This window comes from Protopterus annectens, chromosome 3.part1, assembly GCF_019279795.1.
Source record: "Protopterus annectens isolate FY-2018-M chromosome 3.part1, PAN1.0, whole genome shotgun sequence".
Taxonomy (NCBI): Eukaryota; Metazoa; Chordata; order Ceratodontiformes; family Protopteridae; genus Protopterus; species Protopterus annectens.
The window spans coordinates 476310413-476331317 of record NC_056732.1 but is presented as its reverse complement, the minus strand read 5'-3'; the positions used below and the strand labels follow the sequence as shown (position 1 = coordinate 476331317).

Here is a 20905-nt window from a genome sequence, read left to right as displayed (position 1 = left end):
TAGAGTGTTGCAAGTTTATGACCTCTCCAGCAAAATGTGAGGCAAGACAAACTAGTCGGTTTTATTCAGCCAATGCAACAAAACAATTTTTTTGGGAAAACGGTGCTTAATTACTTATTTAATTTGATAAGTGAGTAAGTGAACAAGTCCGAGAACAACTTTCAGCTATGACCTGGGCCAGACGTACAACAGCAACATTTACAATACAAATTACTGGAAATTATATATCATGAACAAACATAGGCATCTGTTATATATTATCTTGAGCTGGGATACTATGGGAGAAAACAAAGTTTTGCAGATGAAATGAATGACTCAGAAATGAAGAAGCTACATTTTGAACAGACTAAGCTCTACCACTGAATAATTATAAGGTTGTTTAAACCACAAAGCCTGCATCACCAAGATGCTAAATTAGACTACAAGGAAAAAAAAAAGCCCTCCAGGACAGCTATTGCAAGATGATGTTTAGATGGTGGAGTGATTTTGTTGTTGCTTGAACTGGAAACAGAATTGCTCTAGTTCCTCTTTATTCTGCAGTCCCAATAAGGAGACAGACAGGATGGAAAAACTGAAGAACCAGGCATGGCAAAAGCTGCGCCTTCTGCACAAGACTACCACTTATTTGGCCTCCACCCCTTTGTGGTATATGCCTGTAAGCACTGTTTTATTTTTGCTGGTTTCTCTGCCTAGTTAAGAAAGAAACATGATGCATAAATGTAAATGTTTGCTGTGCTGTGAGAAAGACAGTCTTACAGGTGAACTAAATAACTACCTAACTAAAATGTTGTTGTTGTGTCTTTTGGCTTTTCCCGGTTAGGGGTCGCCACAGCGGAACTCCGGTCCGCTAATGATTGGCAGTTGATTTTTACGTGTTGAGTTGCCAGCCCTAATGCACAACCTTCAACGAAGGTACGCCCATTCACGCATGTCTCCACGCAGAAGACACTCTAGGTGAGAGTCGAACCGGTCAGCGTCTTACTGTGAGGCGACAACGCTACCACAGCACCACCACCGCGGATATAACTACCTAACTAAAATGTATTTATTTATTTTACATTGATAACAGGGTTAGTGGATTGGTTAGCAGATCCTTTTCAGCCATGACCTGGGCCATTGGGACAAAATTACATAGACGAGAGAAAAAGTATTAAACAGTTATTATTCTGGTGACGAAACACACAGTAAAGTGCTTGAACAGCATACGTGTTTACACTCAATCAAGCAGAAGGTGATGACAGCACAGGTTGAAAAGCACTTATTTTCAAAATATACAGCTCCTTACCAGAATTAGGTGATGCAGGATTGACTGCAACATTAGCATTACCATAAGGTGCAGTTACAGCAGCCTTGGCAGTAAAGTGAGGTGTAGTTTCCAAGCATTTTCTGTGCAGCAAGAACAGGTAGATTCCATCAGGAAGGATTTTTTTTTTTAGTTTGCTTTTAAAGTCATCTAAAGTGACTTACTGTTTTATTTATATCAGGAGTTTACTCCATATGGCAGGTGCCAGCTTTAAAAATGCTCTTAATGCAGAACCCTGCCTTCTGAGCTGTAGCTTGTTTTTTTTTTCATGAGGGACAGTGTCCTAGCCTGATAATTTTGTAGATCAGTTAAGGCAGTAGTAGTCTGGCTCTTTCAATTACAGATAACCAGGTAAAATGCTCCAAAACTTAGCAATGGTGGTACGCTGATATGCAAGTAAAACAAATTTTATTAACTGCCATCTGAATTTTGTGTGTTTGTGCAAAAGTGGAATGTTAATGGTGATCGATATTCAATTTGGATTCAATTGCTCAATCAAGGCAACTGGTAGGAATAAGCAGACAAAAAGTTTGCTGCACAATTTTAGTTTGTGTAGAGTCTTAATTATATCAGCTTTGTGAAAGAGAATGAGTAGGCCAATATTAAACCTAGATATCTTTGTTCAGTCATGATTAGCAGTCTCACCATTTTTATCTGTGACAAACACACAGGTAGTTATGTGGTTTCAAACTTAAGAGGTTGGGTACAAACCCGTATGTCACCCCAGTGGATAGCTGACTGGCTCACAGACAGGACCCAGGAAGTTAGAATTGAAGAGTCCACTTCTATAAAGAGGCTAGTCACAAGTGGAGTCCCTCAGAGTTCAGTTCTTGGAACACTCCTTTTTGGCATTTACTTCTCAGAAGTCAAGGCCAATGTCAATGGTCACTGGCTGACTAAATTTGCAGATGATTGCAAATTAGGAGCGGTCATTGAATCTCACACTGACACAAATGTACTCCAGGAGGGGCTGACACAAACAGACAAACAAATGGTGTCAGAGCCATGGACTAAAACTAAATGCCAAGAAATGTATAATAGTATTCTTTGGGAAGTCATCCATCCCTGGTAACTATCATATTGAAAACACACCCCTTAGCGTTGACCCACTAGTCAGGAACTTAGGGACACACATAGATAGTAATCTAGCCTTTGATCATCACATGTCTACAGTGGTGAGGAAATCATTCTATGTTGCACAACTTATAAACAAAGGTATGGCATCTAAGCCCAAGGAAGTCATTGTTCCACTGTATTCAGCATTCATCAGACCTATCATTGAGTACAATGCCCCCTTTGGTATGTACCTAACCAGGCATATGTCCACAGACATTCCTCACTAAAAGAATACAGGGCATAAGTAACATGTCCTATTCAGACCGCCTCAAGGCCCTATCCCTGTATTCTGTCTCCTACAGGCGTTTGAGGGGAGATCTATGCCTGGCATACAGGGGACTGTCAGAGCACACTGTGATGGACCTCCTGCATATCCACAAAAAAACAGTACCAGAATTACCCATTCTAAAGACTTAAACCTTGCCTGTGATATAAACAGAACCTGCTGGAGAGATAGGTATGTATCCCAGAGACTACCCCATCTATGAAACAGGTTTCCCCATCCATGTGAAGCAGAGTTCCTCACTAACCCAATTCAAGTGCAATTTGGACAACTGGATGGGAAACCGGAAATTCATCCCTGGTTTGGCAACTATGTCACTAAACCAAACCGGTAACCTGTAAATGGTTCATCTCCTAGGTCCACTTTATCAAGGGTATCAGAACTTGTCAGAGATTTGGGATGCATGGCTAGGCTTAAAAAGGCCCTTGTGGTCATTAGCCTAGTAAACATCTATGAACTTATAAGGAATAAGCACAATAGTCATTGCAGTTTAAACACACTGACAACATAATTTCACAATGACATTCTACACATTAGAAAAATCACATGGGGAAAACACCATTCTGTGTGTGAGAGAGAGAGAGAGAGAGACAGTGTGTGTGTGTGTGTGTGTGTGAGAGCGTGTGTGTGTGTGTGTGTGTGCGCGTGTGTGTGTGTGCGCGTGAGTGAGTGAGTGAGTGAGTGAGAGTGTATTCGTGCATGTGTCTGTGTATCTTTTTTGAAAATTGTGGGCTCTATGGCTTTAAACTATGAGAAATAATTTTGGAGTTTTTCTTCTAACTCTCCTAACATTAAAATGCCTGTTTCTCAACTGAATGAAGCATACATATTAATCTGGAGAAATTCTAAAACAGTAATTTTATTACTTGATTTGAATAAAACACACTGTAACAGCTTACAAAACAGCTGCACAACATTAAAGCTATGAAAGCTAGTAAGTTTTACGCAATGTAAACATTTGCAAACAACTGTACAATAACAATTAGTACTGATCAACTGTGTGTGTGCATGTATGCAAGACACAATGGCAGAGCTAAAAATGCAGTTTAATTCCACAGTGTAGAATGCAGAAGTGATGAAGGCAGTGCTCAAAAAGGTGACAATAAAGCAGTGTGTGATTAATAAAGTAGCCAGTAACATCTCCCTACACAAAGATCTTTAGTCACTGAACACCATATCAGCACTTTAATACATTCTAGATCAACATACAGAGTTCAGAATTTATAAGGTAATTACACACACACACACACACACACACACACACACACACACACACACACACACATACACATGCATACGCACACATGCACATACACACACACATACACATACACATGCACACACACACACGCACCCGCGCGCACGCACATGCACTGTTCAGCGAGCTTACCTTCTGCTTTTGGAATGGCAAGGTATGTCATGTTTAAGACTGTTCTCTTCAATTTGCAGTGTGTGGTTGAATGATCCATCCAGCTCTTGAACAGTCACTTTAAGAGGACCCTACAAAAAATTAGGAGACTTCATTGTAAAAAACTAATTAGAAACAATACGTTGAACAAAACAGACCCTATAAGTAATTATGTTATGTAGCCAGCTCCAGAGGCACAGAAGGGTAAAGCCATCATTACAGTCCAAGTGAGCAGAGTTTAATTAGGAGTCAAGACATCTGTTGGAGCGATCACTGAGGGGATGTGCATGCCCATCTTTGGGGAGCTGGGAATAGGATTACAGCAGACCATGGACTGTCATGTGTCCTTGGAAGAAGGATGGTAGATATAGCTCAGAGGTGGATGTTCTGTTCACTAAGCCTTGCTATGCAGTAGCCCTCATTCAGTCACACAGAATTGCATCACTTACATATGGAAAATGTAATGGCCCTCTAAATACCATGGGATGCATGCCACCCCTCCAAAGGAGCGAATAAAGGCTAATACTAGTACATCATCATGGCTAAGATTCCATCAATGGCACAAAAAACATATTACTGTCTGAATGATGGCCCTTTCAGTCAGCACTCACCTCTATAGAGGGAGGGGACAAATGATCTCAAGATTGACAAGGGGAAGCTTTATGGTTGTCAAGCACATTGTCAAAAATACTCAGGGGAAAAATAATTATGTTATGTGAGTGTATTACCTACAGGTACTATTGACTACCCCCTAATCAGAGCCTACAAATTCATGGAAAAGCTTTTCCTTTCAAAGTCTTTACTTACAGGAATATTTTAATAAATTAGTAGCTCAGTATTACCTTGAAATTTGTAAGCTTTCTATTCTTTTCATTTGTTTTTACTACTGCAAAGTCATAGTGTACAATAAAATGGAGAAGGGCAAGGCTTTGAGATATTCCACATGGCTTTTACACTTTAGGCCATTTATTTTCCTGATGAGAAAGTGTTGAAGTTATTCCACTTTTGATAAGTGTTTGGAACGGTACATACCGAAAGGTGCATTATACTCAGCAATCGGCTAATAATGCAGGGTGCAGTGGAATAATTACATCCCTGGATCTGGATGCCATACCTTTTAGATAAAGCCATGGAAAGAAAAAGGACATCCTAAAAATAGTAGATATATGGTGATCAAAGGACAGCTCACTGTCAACATAATTTTCCAGATCTCTGACTATGAGATCAATTTTCAGGGGTGTGTGGTCGATATGATAATTACAAGAGGAGTCATGTTATGACTATGCATTTCTTGGCATTTAGTTTCAGTTGATGACTATACATTTCTTGGCATTTAGTTTCAGTTGATGATTTTGACAACAGAAATTTTTTGGGGACAGGCCCTCTTGGCAGATCATGGTGTCCTCTTGAGACTTTATGATGGCATCAAGTTTGAAGTCATCTGCAAACTTGGTCAGCCACAAATACTTAATATGAGCTTTGACCTCCAAAAAGCAAATACCAAATAGGAGCAGGCCAAAGAATGAACCCTGGGGTACACTGCCAGGGCTGGGTCTTCTGAAGAAGGTAGAAATCATTCACCCATTATTTCCTGGGTTCTTTTTGTGAGCTAATTTGATACCCAGTGAGTTACATGGAGATTTTTACATTTAGCTTGATCAGTTTACTTATGATACCGGGGTGTAGGATGGTGTCAAACTTCTTTGCAAGGTCTAGATATGCAGTTTGTACTAACTGGCCCTCATTTGCTGATACAGTAATTTTGAAGAAGTTTATTAAGGTAATGGTAATAGCAGTGCAACAATCTTTGCATTACATAGATGTTTTGGTTTTCCAGCTCTGTTTTTAAAAAGGTTTTGAAGTATGTGTAAGACTAACGTCTTAAATTTACTGCCATTGTCTTCTAAAATTTAGTATTAACACAAAAATCTATCCTATGTTTACTGTTAAATGTTGGTTTTGTGATTCAATTTGTCTTCTTGGTGTATAACATTGCTGAACTGCATTTGTTCACTGAAAATAATTTTATGGGCCATTTTAAGCTGAAGAATATTAGGCTCTTTAGGAGATCCAGCCAGTTTACAGTTCTGACTGCTATAGAGTGATATATTTTTAACACTATTGTAGTAATTTAGCAATTCTGTAACACCTCGTACAATTTTTAAACTTGACTACATTGTAAACTAGTAAATATCGATAACGCATTCAAAAGGATAGCAAATAGGTATGTACAGGCTATAGGGATGCCAGCTTGATCGGTTTGATTTCCAGTATACAGTTTTTTTTAATACTACATGCTGTACATGTTGATCAAATTCGTATCACAACCAAAACTTTATGTTTGATCCAGCTTTATTGCTGGACAATACCTGAAAGAAGCTGCAGAAAACGTATAGTAAGATAAATTAAATCCAACAGCTCTTATACAATTGTAGGATTTGTAAATCTTGCAGCATGTAAAAAGTATATAATACACAGAAGAGAAAACTGTAACTTTACTTAGTGTAAAATTATTTTAGTGGAAAGGGAGCAAATCTGTTGAAAATGAAATCAATTTTGCCCTTCAGTTTTGTAATGTGTAGTGCCAACCTCCCCCCACCTCAACAGCTAAATAACTCCAAGAACAGGAAGAACTTCATCAACTTCTGAATCCAAGACAGTCTGGGACTCTTTTGAAACAAGAATGTCACAGACAGATACTGCCTTACTCCTGGACTGTGGAGGTGAGTTGCATTTCAGGACAAAGTTCAAGACTCAATTCTATTTTGCCTTGTGGAACTACACATCTGTTTCAACTTCAAAATCAGAAGTAGCCAGAACGCAGTACATTTCTTCAGCTCCTGACAGTGAATGGCCCAGATAAGTTGCTACACATTTTCATGATAGCTGTCTATTTAAACAAATGTATTTTGCATTTAAGAAAGCATGTATATTCGATTTTACCAAATGTATTGCTTAATTTTATTTGAAGTAAAGAGTCTCCTATTTACTTTTAAATGATGTGGACATTGCTTTTACTGTCAGTTTAAGGGTAAATGGATTGGAATGGTGCACTTATATAATTAGCTTTAGCTATTGCTACCATGCAAGCAGTTAAGATCTGGCTGTGTGTTACTGCATTCTCAGTTCAAGTAGCACAGTTTATGCTGTACTGCAGGGGTACTTGTAACACCTAGAACTGCTCTGATAAGTAAATCAAGCTTTTGCATGTATTACAGTCATATGTCTAGATGCATGCTTGCAATGAAATGCTTCCTTACTTCTTGAGGATACCCTTGCATATTTACTTCATGCTTTACTGCTCTTTGACTCTTCTATGTCTGTGTTGGCTCCTGTTTAGTATACCATTATGTCCGACCTCCAGCACATCCCTTTATCCTATTTATTCTATATTCTCACAAGATAATAAAGCTCTATTATGCTTCCAGGTTCCCTGAATAAAGTTTCTTAATAGCTCCAGCAGACACCCTTCAACTGGCTAATCTGCCTGCTTTGTCAGCCATTTCTAAATTTTATTTCTAGGGAAAAGAACCAACTGGGTTCCTGCCACTGTAGTTGCTCATTAAAATGAAGAAACAAGTCATGGGCACCCAAAATCGCCAATTAGCTGAAACGCCTGATGTCCATAAGGGTCATTTGCATATATCCTATGTGCCTCTGATACAAGAGGTTTGGGAGGTCACTCAGTGGAAGTTCTAGCTTTGCTGGAGTTCTCATTTTGTTTTCGCCACTGTAGTTATGGTACTGGGCTATAGTTATTGCAGGATTGAGTGGTGAACAACTTTCACTACAGCTGCACTGAGTGGCTCAGATGTCATTTAACAGTGATTGTAAATGTGGACAATGTCTATTTGGAATTCTCCATTATAGCTTTAGTCTGTACAACTTAGATGGCATCACCTTTCTTTGTAGATTTCAACATCCACTCCCCTTCCCACATTGCATAGCAATGTCTCAGGTGAAAGCTCTTGCAAAACAACGTCTCTGGCAGCTCACAATAGTAGGCCAATGTACTTCTGCTTTTTGGCCTCTTCTTTAGCCACAGTCTGCACATTCAGTGATTTTAAGAGTCAGCAATGTTTTTGTGTGAAAAAAAAAATTGTCTTACCTATACATCCAAACACAGTAAGGCTTCCAAAACCATACAATCTCTCCAGCCTGAGCAGATCTGGGCACAAGCAGACTGACGTGTTTCCGCTTACAATGGACTCTTGCTTTTTGGCCCACTTCACTTCCTTCCACCTTAGCTTTCCAACAACCCCTTGAGAGTATTACATTTAAAACCTATGAGACATCCTCTTACACACCCCTCAGTGCACCCACTTAAGTACACCTTCCATCCTCACATAACTGAGCAAATCCTCCTGACCACCATACACATCAAATTATACCTCTATTAAACTAACCAGGATTTTATTATGGAAACCTCCACAAATCCCATCTCATTACCATAATAAAACCAAATAATATACTAGGCAAAGAACCTCACCCCTGCTACCTGTGCCTCCTAAATTCAACAACAATAAAATAATCTTTCAATAAACAAGGGGCCCTACTCAGACTATAAACTTTTAAGCATAACACAATCAAACTCAACACTACAAATACAACTTATCTGAATAATTCTCTCTCAAAGCACACCTTAACCTTGTGTCATCAAAGCCTCCCTGACACACCAATACAAAGCTCTACTAAACAAAAGCCACGTCACCAAAAAACTACGTAAAATACAATTTACCTAACCCCTCTGAATTAACATCCTTTTATAGTGCAGCTAGAACCAAAGCCAACCCAACCTAAAATACAAACAACCCTACAACTTACATACATTACCAAGATCAGCATAGCTCTTATTAACCAATGCTGCCCCTCTGCAGTAAACCAAAACAAATAGAAGGATTTCTACCAACCCACAAAAAAGACACAGCATCAAGTGAATCCTGGGTAAAAGCCTACACCCTCAGCTATCACTTTGCCTACTACTACCACCTCTTCTAGACCAGGCACTAGAATTGGAGGTGGCACACTATTACTAATTAAGCAACACATAAAAATCACAATCTTATCTCAAAGTAGTTCTGGAAATGACCATGACCCCAACTGGCTAGCCATTGAAATATACAGTAACCCCCACTCTATCTCTAATAGCCTATCTCCCACCTCCAAGCAATATTAGTAAGTTCAAAATACTGCTGTAACAAACACTACAATCACTCAACATAACAAAAGTGATACGAATCCTAGGTGACTATACCTTAAGCTTATTAAACCTAATAAACAGATATATCTGTCATCCTAGCCAGCCTAGGGCTAAGACAAATACTAAATGAATCCACTGGAACAAACTACAAAACAAACAACCATTGCTAATGTTCCAAGCAACATCGCTGGCCTACAACTCCTGTCTCCGAGCTTCACTGACCATTGTCCAATTAACTTATTTACCCTTAAAGTTATTCCATCTAAACTCACCCCTATACTGACCTCCTTCCTACCAAAAACACACAAAAATATAACAGCTTTACAAAATGAACTCTCAAAAATGTAATCTTCCAATACCCTTATTAATACAAACCCTGCTGAAGCAGCTCAGTCAATAACAAACACACTTGCAACTTCTGAACAAACACTTCCATTTAATCTCTTGGTTACTAATAACAAAAATAGAAAAACGAACACAGGACCAGTGAAACTAGAAAATTAAAGTTTAATTAGCACTTTCACCTGCAATTACACATGACTTCTTCAGATTTGAAGAAGTCATGTGCAATTCCAGACAAAAGCGCGAATTAAACTTTAGTTTTCTAGCTTCACTGGTCCTGTGTTCATTTTCCTATTTTTGTTATCAGTTTGTCTTTGCGGCTCTTGGCTACTAAGTAAAAACAATAAATGGCTTACTAAAGAACTTAAAGCCCTGCACAAATTATGAGACACAGCATGGCAACACTCGAAACAAGCCCCTCTTCAGAGAATAAAATAAAATCCATCCAATTACGAAACCTGGCCAAAAAATACAATCCACAGTTATAAATGATACTGTCTTACAACAAAACATGGATCCTTTAGGAATAATAAAAACGAATTCTGGAACCTAGTGAACAGCCTCAATTTCTCCACTCTAAATAAAGACTCCTTAAACTGCAAAATCATTCTCACCTCCTAAGGGCAACATATCCATGTAGACTTCTTGAAATAATTCTTATCACTTCCATCCACCATCCCCACATACTCCTCCAATACTTCCACCACTCCCATACATCCTTATTCTACTTAAAATATATCTCAGCCAAAGAAATCCCTATTGACCTGGAACATGTTTCCTATCCAATGATCCTCCAGGAGCATTATGTCACTGATTATCCAGCTATCCAAAGATCATAATGTAAAACCCTTCAATATCTATACAACTTAAGCTTTTCAAATAACATAATGCCCAACATATGAAAGCAGGCCATAATAAACCATTTTCTAAATGATCCAAGCCATGTACTACAAATGATGTTCAACCAATCTCATTTCCCCAACCACCGGGGATGATTTCTGGAAAAAAATATATATATATATTCTCCCAATTAACAGATTACATAAAAATGCTGCACTCACACCTCATCTGTGTGGCTTTTTGTCAGGATGTAGTACCATAAGAAGAGTTTATACCTTTACAAATTACATACCCTGCAATATCGACAAAGGCCTCCTCAGTGGTGCAGTATCCGTGATCCAATGCTTTCAATTTAGTTCACCATGATCTGCTACTCCTCTCTCTTAGAAAAGCACATATAGATGCTGACTCTCCCCCCGGTTCTCAAGCTTCCTCACAAATAGATTCTTTAACATCCAGATTAGCACCCATGCTTCACCCTTCTCCCCTTTCATTATGGGGCAGTCCAAAGATCAGTCTTATCCCTCTGCTATTTTCATTGCTCATCAACAATTTCCCATCAGTCCTAATGACAACTTAATTACTCATTTATGCTGATGACATGGTGATTTACATGCCTAATACCTTCCACGCCACCATCAAAGATCTGGAATGGAATATAAGCCTAGTTGTCCAATGGCTTACTCAATACAAGCTGTTTCTTTATACCACTAAAACCAAAAACCAAGATTACTGGTCTTACTTGTACCTGGACAGTGGGGATACTCTACAACCATAGCAAAGCAAGTAAAACCAACACACAATTCAAATATCTAAGCACTTGGCTGGATCACTCTCTTAACGTTCAGTCCTACATCAAAACGACAACATCTAAAACCAGTTCTCTCCTTCTCAGGGCAAAGAAAATGTCATATTTCTTTTCTCCTGAGGGTGGACTAACTATTGGGAAAGGAGTATTACTAGCCCAACTTGAATATTGTTTCTCGCAATTGCAAATGCCTCCAAGAAACAACTGAACTATTCTATAAACAGCATCAACTAATACATGTTGATTAATTACTTTGGCCTCTCAAACAGAACATCACTGCTCAGTCCTATCAAAAGCAAAATGGTTGCTCATAGCCCAAAAATATACCCCACTACTTTCCTCACTAACATATAAACTACTGCATCAAGAAACCTTCAACTTCCTTGTTAGCTGCCTCAAAAACAGCAATGACTAATAACCTTTAATGAGAGCTCATTCTCTCTGTCCTTAAAAAAAAAACTCATAGATTCAAAATCACCAACCATTATTTTCCATCATGGCACTGAAATCATGGTAAGCACTGCCAGCTTTCCTAAACAATATCTCACCTTCCAGAAATTTCAGAAGCCAGTTAAGGAGTTATGTATAGACAAGCCTACTGTGCATGATTCCAAACACAAGGGATAGCATGAATTTCATACAATCCAGTCCATAATGTATTCTTTCATCTACCACTCCTATTCACAGCTCATTTGTCTACACTTCCAGCACTGCCCCTCTATTCCCCTTCCTCTCCTTTTCATACCTTCACTCACTTCTCACCCATTTCCCCTTTTCTTAACCTTTTAATATTAATACTGCAAATATGTGTAACACTTTTAAAACCATCTATCTACATCTTATATCTATTAAACTAATGCACCTTACTTTCTCAAGTTGTATACTCAAAATAGCATTTAGTTTTTTTCATGTTGGTTCTCAAAACTCATTTGCACCTACTGTACTATTATTCTTTTCAGTTTTGTACTTAGGCAGAAACTGAAAATGGTCTATGTGGTTTGCCATTCTGTCCTAGTTAACAATGAAAATAAAGTAAAATAAAAGTCCTACAAGAAAGTATGGCTTCAGAAAATGATCAGTATGGTGAGGGCACTAAGTGATGTATTAGGAGGAGGAGGAAAAAGCTGGCTTCAATTAAAGGTGCAAATGTGGTGGTCTTACTGAAGGGGAAGGGATAACCAAAGGACCTGACAAACTCTACGCTTATCTCATTTTGTAGCATGGATGTGAAGATACTTCCAAGGATCTTAACTGCACAAGCATCTGATCAAGCTTGCGGAACTAGTCTTGGCAGTGTTTGTTAAAGGAAGATCTTCAGCAAACTACTGGATGAAGTTTTTTGTTGAAGAGAAGAATGTAGCCAAGTGGGGATTCAACAGCATAGTTTTGTTTGATATACAAAATGTCTGTGACAGCCAAATGGAAGTTTTTAAGTAGGATGTTGTAGCATGTAAAAAGAATAAAAGCTTTTATGAAGTGTACAAAAGAGATGTTAGATTCCCCCATTACAAAGACTGGTGAGAGTGATGAAATGTCAGAAGAGGTAGCATTGTGAAGAAATACAAGGCTGGAAGTACCTGCTTTCACCAACCTTTTTCCTGAAGGTGACAGATGTGTTAACTTAGAGAGTATTGACTATTTGAAGGAGTGGAGGGAAACAGGTGGAATGGGTGGCTCTAATCTGCCTACATGGAAGATATCACTGGCTAATGTGAGCAAAATGCTACCTGGGTGATGGACCCTGCTAAGGATTTTTGGAAGAAAACAGTTTTACTGGGAGAAGAAGCTGGTGGATGGCATGGAAAAAAGGTGGTAATATTACCTGGCTGCCAGGGACAGCAGGGAAATGAAATATCTGGGGATAAAAATCTATTCAATGATGAAGTGCTAGCTCAGTGGTGTAGATGGGTAGCGCCCTAACTATGGCAAAAGTGATAAAAGTTTGATTGGCAGGTAGGGAAAATGTAGGAACTGGCAGGAAAGGAATGGAGTGAGTGGATGTTGCCAACACGCCCATCCTGGAGGCAGGGAGGCGACTCATATAAGGTTACTCTTAGCAGAAGCACTAGGCATTTCCAGTGGAGACTAAGCCGGTCAAGCCTACACTGTCACAGTGCACAGCATCAATGAACTGAGAAGAATCCATTGTGTGGAGGCACAACTTTCCCTCTGAGGGCTGTAATAATGTTCTTAGCAGAGCCACTGGTGGGAAGAGAATGTTTACAATGGGGAGACAGCTGGCCGCCAGCAAGCTGATTTGCTCCCTACTACCTGATTTGCGCCAGGGAACAGAGAGCTGATGGAAGACTCTTTGGTAGGAATGAATGGGCCATAGGGTTCTCACTTAGCCTGAGAGTGCCTGGCTCCTATGGGACCAGAATGAACTGGCTGTTGTTAGTAGAGCTGTTAGCCAAGGTCCAGTGGGGAGGGGATAGTGAGAATCTATTCACTGGCATATAAAATTAAAGAAAACTGCCTGGAACTGCAGGTGAAAATTAAAAGTTAACTGGACAAATAGAAACAGTGTGGTTTATACTGTTACTGCAGGTCATGTATTTGTTGAGGCATACTGGTATTTCACACAGAGATAAAAGGTTAGAAAAGATACACAGGATCTAACAAGGGTCTTTAGAGAAAGGTAACAAGATGAAATTGCAGGCGTGTGTGTGTGTTGGGTGTGGGGGTGGGTGGGTGATGGACTATTATATGTCTGCATCAGTGGCAAATACGAGTTAAAGGATAACAGGCAAATGGGTGTGTTAGGTGGGAGAAGAAGGGATGGTCGAAAGGAGAGGGGTATGACTGACAAGTAGAAAATGTCACTGATGGGGAAGTGAAACAGAAAATGAGGTTGTGTTCGTGATCAGAGGATGAAAGGTTGCATATACTGGGGAAATTATTAGGGAAGTACTGCACTGAGATGCTAACAGGATGGAGTGAGTTTGGTGTTAGTAGCTGATGTGATCTAGGGGTGTATGGAGGACAGGGTTCAAAGATTCTAAAGAAGTCAGCTTTTATATGACAGGAAAAGGGCTTGGTGGGAATTTAAAGAGCATAAGAAGCTAATGGGGCAAAAATGAAGGATGGCTGGCAACAGAGTGATGTCGTGAGGAAGGAGGGCTGACCATGCAGAGAAAGGAAAGGATAGTGAGAATTTAGAAACTGGAATGGAAATGGGAAATACAGATTTACACATAGCAGGATCTGATAATGGTCCAGAATGCAATGGTGCACTGCAGTAATTTGAGTTAAAGAATGGAAGATTTAAAGTTTATCAGTTGGAACAGATATGTATGCATGCAATTTCTATATGCATAACTGTAAAATGTTCAATAAAACACAAGAAAATACTGCCTCATTTCATACAATGCATTATGGTGCAGGCCTGCAATGAAACACAATTCTATATTTTCATTACAATGTCTAGGGGTCCTGCTTGAATTATATTCTACACTTATAGGTTTTCTTCCTTCAAGGTATCGTAAAGTAAAAGCATTAGAACTCTTAAAGGAAAAAAAGTACCAAGACAATGCCAAGTTAAATGGCATCTGCAGTACTAATGCCCTTCCTCTGAGACATTCTCCCACTAGGTCTGATCTCCAATATATGGCCAAGTGTTAGGGATTTACAGTGGATATAAATAGTGTACACACCCCTGTTAAAATGCCAGGTTTTTGTAATATAAAAAAATGAGACCACAATATATCATTACAAAACTTTTCCCACCTTTAATTTGACCTATAACCTGTACAATTCAATTGAAAAAAACAAATCTGTTAGGGGAAAAATATAAAAAATAAAAAAACATACAATAAGTTGGTTGCATAAGTGTGCACATCCTTAAACTAATACTTTGTTGAAGCACCAAGTCACCAAGACAGTTGCCAGAAAGTACAGTTTTGTACCTACCATAAATGTAGATGTCCGAACTGGATAGCATCTGCAGTCATAACAAGTGGGTTGTCCTGTCGTCAGGCAGCCCTGCAGTCGGCCGGATTCCAAAGTCCGGGTCCGGCTTCGGCTGATGTCGCACTCCACCCGACGTCATCTCTGTTGGTCTTCGGGTATAAAAGCATCAGCCGACGCCATTTTCCTCAGTGTTTCTTGCCCCAGATGCCAGTAGCCCTCTTGCAGGGTAAAATTTGGATAGATGCCAATGTTTCCAAATAGAGGTAAACACAACAATAAGCATATATGTACATATATACAAACAAATACACCATAAAAGACTCCCCCCCAAGAGCTAGCTATTAGGAGGGTAAACACCCTAGGAGTACCACAGAGGGAAGGAGGAGGATAATCCTGACTGCAGATGCTATCCAGTTGGACATCTACATTTATGGTAGGTACAAAACTGTACTATGTCCTTCATGGATGCATCTGCAGTCATAACAAGTGGGTAGAATACCATAGCCAACTAGGGGAGGAGGATAAAGGTAGATTATGGTGTGTTTAGGATCCCTTGCAGTACAGCAGTGGCAAACCCTGCTCGGGATCTGGAATAAAGAGGCAAATTATAATGCTTGGCAAATGTATGCACGGAGGTCCAAGTAGCCGCCTCAATAATGTCTTTGGTTGCCACACCTCGTAAGAAGGCTGTGGTAGTGGCTGTTGCCCTTGTAGAGTGAGGTCTTATGTTCTGTGGAATTGGTTTTCCATGGAAGGAGTAACAGTATCGTATGCAATTTCCTATCCATTTGGAGATTGTCTGTTTGGAAATAGCTTTTCCTTCTCTTCCTGTTGCATAGGCTACAAAAAGTTGGTCAGTCTTTCTGCTATTTTTTGTTCTGTCCAAGTAGTAGCGTAGCTGTCTATGTACATCCAAGGTATGCAGTATTCTTTCCCCTCTGTTTTGTGGGTTGTGAAAGAAGGTAGGTAGGTGGATTGCCTGGTTTAAAGATACTCTGGATACCACCTTAGGCATAAATGTAGGATTAGTCCTCAAGGACACTCTATCTTGGTGGAAGATTAGGAAGGGTTGCACTGCCATTAAGGCCTGTAGTTCTGAAACCCTCCTTGCTGAAGTAATTGCCAGTAGGAAAGCAGTTTTCCATGACAGGTGTTGTAGGTCTGCTGTTGCTGCTGGTTCGAAGGGTGCTAGTGTCAACTTTTCTAGCACAAAATTTAAGTCCCAAGCTGGTAATGGTGGTTTCCTTGGAGGTTTTACATTCTTGATTCCTCTGAGGAACTGCCTGAGCAAAGGGTGAAAAAACAGGTGGATCAAAGCTGTATTCTGCTGAAATAGCTGATGCATGTATCTTGATGGAGGAGTAGGACAGGCCTGAATGAAGAAGTTCGGCCAGATACTCCAGAATGTTAGGCATATCTATGTTTGACACATCTTTTCCTCTTCGGTACTCCAAATGACAAACCTTTTCCATTTTCCAGCATAGTTCTTTCTTGTTGAAGGTGCTTCAAGAATAATGTCTTTAACTCTTTGGGAAAGTTCTGGATTAGCTGCTGCTATGTGAAGTGCCATGCAGTCAGTTGCAGCGTTTTAGGTTTGGATGTATGATGCTGTAGTTGTTCTGAGTTAACATTAAAGGCATCAGGGTATTGGCCACATGTTGTTCGAGACATGCTCTTCAGTAGTGGGTACCAGTGTTGTCTTGGCCAGTTTGGGGCTATCAGGATTATCCTTGGACGTTCTTCCTTGATTTTTAGTAGTACCTTGTGTATCAAGGGAAGAGGTGGGAATGCATATGCTGTTAGGCCTTTCCAGTTGAAGGAGAGTGAGTCCACTTTCCATGCTAGTGGGTGGAATGTCCTTGTGCAGAATTTTTGAGCTGGTGATTGAGAGGTGATGGGAATAGGTGTATGTGTGGCATTCCCCATTTCTTTGGGATGGTCTTGAAGATGTCCGGGTGCAGCTTCCATTGGGCATTCAAGTGGTTCTGCTTAGTATGTCTGCTAGAGTATTGTCTTTCCCGGTACAAATATTGCCTGTAACTGAATGTTGTAGCTGAGAGCCAGGGTCCACAGCTCCAAGGTCATTCTGCATAGGGTGTATGAATGAGTGCCTCCCTGTTTGTTGATGTACCACATGACTGTGGTGTTGTCTGTCCTTATCATCAACTGGCCCTCTTTGAGGAATGGTTTGAACTTTTGGATTGCCAGTTTTACTGCCAGCATTTCTTTTAGATTGATGTGCAGGTGAAGTTGATCCTGTGTCCACAATCCTTGCACGCATTTGTCCAGCATGTGGGCCCCATCCTAGGTCTGAAGCGTCTGTTGTGATGGTCTGGCTTGGTTGACATCTGCGGAAGGGCAGGCCTGGGTTTGACTGGCATGCCTGAGCCCACCATAGGAACTCCTGTTTTAAGCATGGAATTAGTGGGATTTCTGTCTCTAGACTGTGTCTGTGTTGGGACCATAAATTCTTTAGGTACCATTGTAGTTTCCTCATATGTAGTCTGGCAAATGGGACCAAGATTATGCATGATGCCATGAAGCCCAAGGCCTGTAGAAATTTTCTTGCTGTTAACTTGTTCAGTTTTGTTAGTGCCAAGAAGTAAAGAGGAAGTTCTTTTTGTTTTTCTGTAGTCAGGAATGCCATTTGTTGTACTGTGTCCAATTCCGCGCCCAAGAATGTCCTTGTTTGGGATGGTATCAGCCTTGACTTTTGTAAATTGACTGTGTATCCCAGTCCTTGTAGCAAGTAAATGACCCTTTGTAAATCTGTTGTCAGCTTGCTTTTGTTGTCCCCTAGTAGCAGGCAGTCGTCCAGGTATGGGTAAATTTGTATTCCGTGTAGTCTGCAATGGGCAATAACTGATGCCAGGCATTTAGTGAATACTCTGGGCAGTAGATAAGCCAAAGGGCAATGCTGAGAATTGATAGTGCTCTGATCCTGCAAGAAATCTGAGGTATCTTCTGCAGATTGGTCGAATGGGGACGTGCAGGTATGCCTCCTTGAGATCTAGAGTTACCAGCCAAGACTCCTTGCCCAGCATGGAAGAAGTTGCTGTAGGGTCAGCATTTTGAATTTTGGGACAATGATGTATGTATTTAAGGTGGACAGATCGAGAATTGGTCTCCAACTTTTTCCTTTCTTGGAACTAGGAATAGTCTGGAGTAGAACCCTTTCCTTGTTCTGCTGTTGGCACTCTTTCCACAGCTCTCATGTTTGCTAACTCCATTATCTGGGAGCCTCTGTTTTGATTTGGAGGTAGATTTGGCATTCCTCTTTGACTGGTAAAGTGTGGAAGTGAAACCGTAACCTTGATCTATGGTTTGTAAAATCCACTTGTCTTTTGTTATGTAGTGCCAGTTCTTTGAAAATAAGGTTAACTTTCCGCCTAGAGGGGCTGCTATTTGTTCCCTGGTAGGCGGATTTAGGATTAAGTCACTGTGGTTGTGCTGATGTAGTGGCAGTGGCTGTGTCTGTGCCTCTGCTGCAACCTTGCCACTGTCGTCCTCTGTAGGCACCTCCTCTGGATTGGTTTCTGCCTCTGGAACGTCTATTTCTGCCCCTTGAAATTTTGTGGAGTCAGGAAAGGACCAATTTTTAGCAGGCCAGTTCCTGCTAAACCTTGGGGTTGAACCTGCAAGAAATCTTTAACAGTTTGAACAGATTTTGCCTTTTCTTCCATTTTCTTCATAACCTGCTGGGCAGGTGTACCAAACAAACTTGTCTTGTCCATAGGAGCATCTAGCAACTTAGCTTTAACATGATCCGTAAAGCTTGTTCCTTTAGCCATGCATGCCTTCTTATCACTGTGCCTGTCATGGCTGATCTAAATGAAGCCTCAGTGCATCATAGCCACATTTTAAGGAATGGTTGCTAACCTGTTGTATGTTATTTACCATCTCTAATACATATTTCTTATCAAGAGATTCATCAGTAGTTAGTTTCTTAGTTAACTGATCAAGCATAAACTCTTGGTATTGTATCATGAAACTGACAGTTTAAAGCTCTAGCTGAGAGAGTAGCTGAAGTGTAGACCTTTTACCCCATCTGTCTAGTGACCTTGCTTCCCTTTCAGAAGGAATAGGGTTTTAGCTGTGGTCGCGGCTACTGCCTTGGGACCCTGGGATATAGTTTCTGGGTCTGCAAGTGGGGCCTTGTAAAGGTGGTGATGAGTATCTGGCACCCTGTAAAATCTGTCTGGTTTGGCAGGGGCTGGGGTAAAGAGTCTGGAGGAGCAAACATCATTGAAAGCATCATCCACCACAGAGAGAACAGGAGGTATAGCTAAGGGCCTGTGCTGTGGGAGGTGCAGAAAGGTCCTAAGTCTTTTTCTGGAGTCTGAAAAATCCTGTTGCAGCCATTGGAACTGTTCTCGCATGGCATGCAAGGTTTCCCCAAAGGAGAATTCTTCTGGTGGGGAAGCAGCTGGAATGGATTCTTCAGCATCAGAATCTTCAAAATTGGAGAAGGGAGCCTCAGGCTGGTCAGTTATGTCCGATTCATCAGCAGAATCATCAGAAGAGACTGGCTCAGGGGGCTCGGCCCTAGGTCTCTTCTCTGGGGGCTGAGAGGCCCTGTCTGGGTGAGATTGAGATCCTCTAATTAAAGAAATTAAATCTTCTGCCAAAGAAAGCATTTGAGAACTAGAAGAGGGCCTGGTTGAGGGGGTTTTAACAGGCACTGATTTAGTAGTCTTGGCTGCTTTAGCCCTGGCAAAGGCCTTAATGGACATGGCTGCTGGAGGCCTAGCAGCACCACGTGCTGGGGTAGAGACATCCAAGGGGATGGTGTCTGATAAATCAACCACCGTAGTGGGTAAAATTTCTGAGGTCGATTCAAGAATTGTAGCAGGGGCCTCAGTGGTAAGAATAGGTTCAGCTGTACTTTGAGCAGTTTTCTCGTTTCGCCGAAACCGACACTCCTGGTTTGCTTTGCTGCGGTTTCGCCGAAACCGCGGACCGCGAGTGTCGGTCTTTATCTTTTTGGAAGATTGGGTAGTCGGAGGATCCGACGGCATAATAAATCAGTACAAAAACTGTTCTGCAACTCCGACCGACGCCGGTAAGGCCGGGTTGAAAGAGGCACAGGCGAACAGGCTGCTACGTGGGCTGGGCCTAAACAAGGCAGACAGTAAGAGTGGAAATCTTTATGAGGTATTTGTTTCCACAGGTTAAACAATTGTTAACTTTTCTGACATCGGCTGAGGCAAGAAAGAGTCCCCAACGGGTACTTAGCTTTAGAAGTCTTCAAGTAGTATTCGGTAGAAGTAATCTCTGATCCGACCGACCGGCACTTGCGAACAGCTTCTGCTGGCGCCACGCCGCAAGAAAGACTGAGGAAAATGGCGCCGCTGATGCTTTTATACCCGAAGACCAACAGAGATGACGTCGGGTGGAGTGCGACATCAGCCAAAGCCGGACCCGGACTTTGGAATCCGGCCGACTGCAGGGCTGCCTGACGACAGGACAACCCACTTGTTATGACTGCAGATGCATCCATGAAGGACATCAATGGTACCTTTTATATATAATGTTACATTCCTGCTGAAACAGCAATGCATTCAACTCAAGGAAACATAATGAAGGTGCTTTAGTTATCCAACAGGTATGACAAATCTTTAAGGGCACCTTTTGCACTGCTCATAACACAATGATCGTCAGGCCTCTGCCCCATTTGCCCTGCTGACTCAAAGATT

The 20905-nt window shown here is 40.9% G+C and overlaps 1 protein-coding gene across 1 annotated transcript in view; it reads right to left on the bottom strand.

Annotated features, from left to right (window-relative positions):
* TAF2 (TATA-box binding protein associated factor 2) overlaps window positions 1–20905 on the bottom strand; it is a 2150018-nt gene that overhangs the window by 916717 nt on the left and 1212396 nt on the right. The window contains exon 14 of the mRNA XM_044066916.1: window positions 4093–4202. Within this exon, the coding sequence (XP_043922851.1) occupies window positions 4093–4202 (110 nt within the window). The remainder of the gene's footprint in view (window positions 1–4092; window positions 4203–20905) is intronic.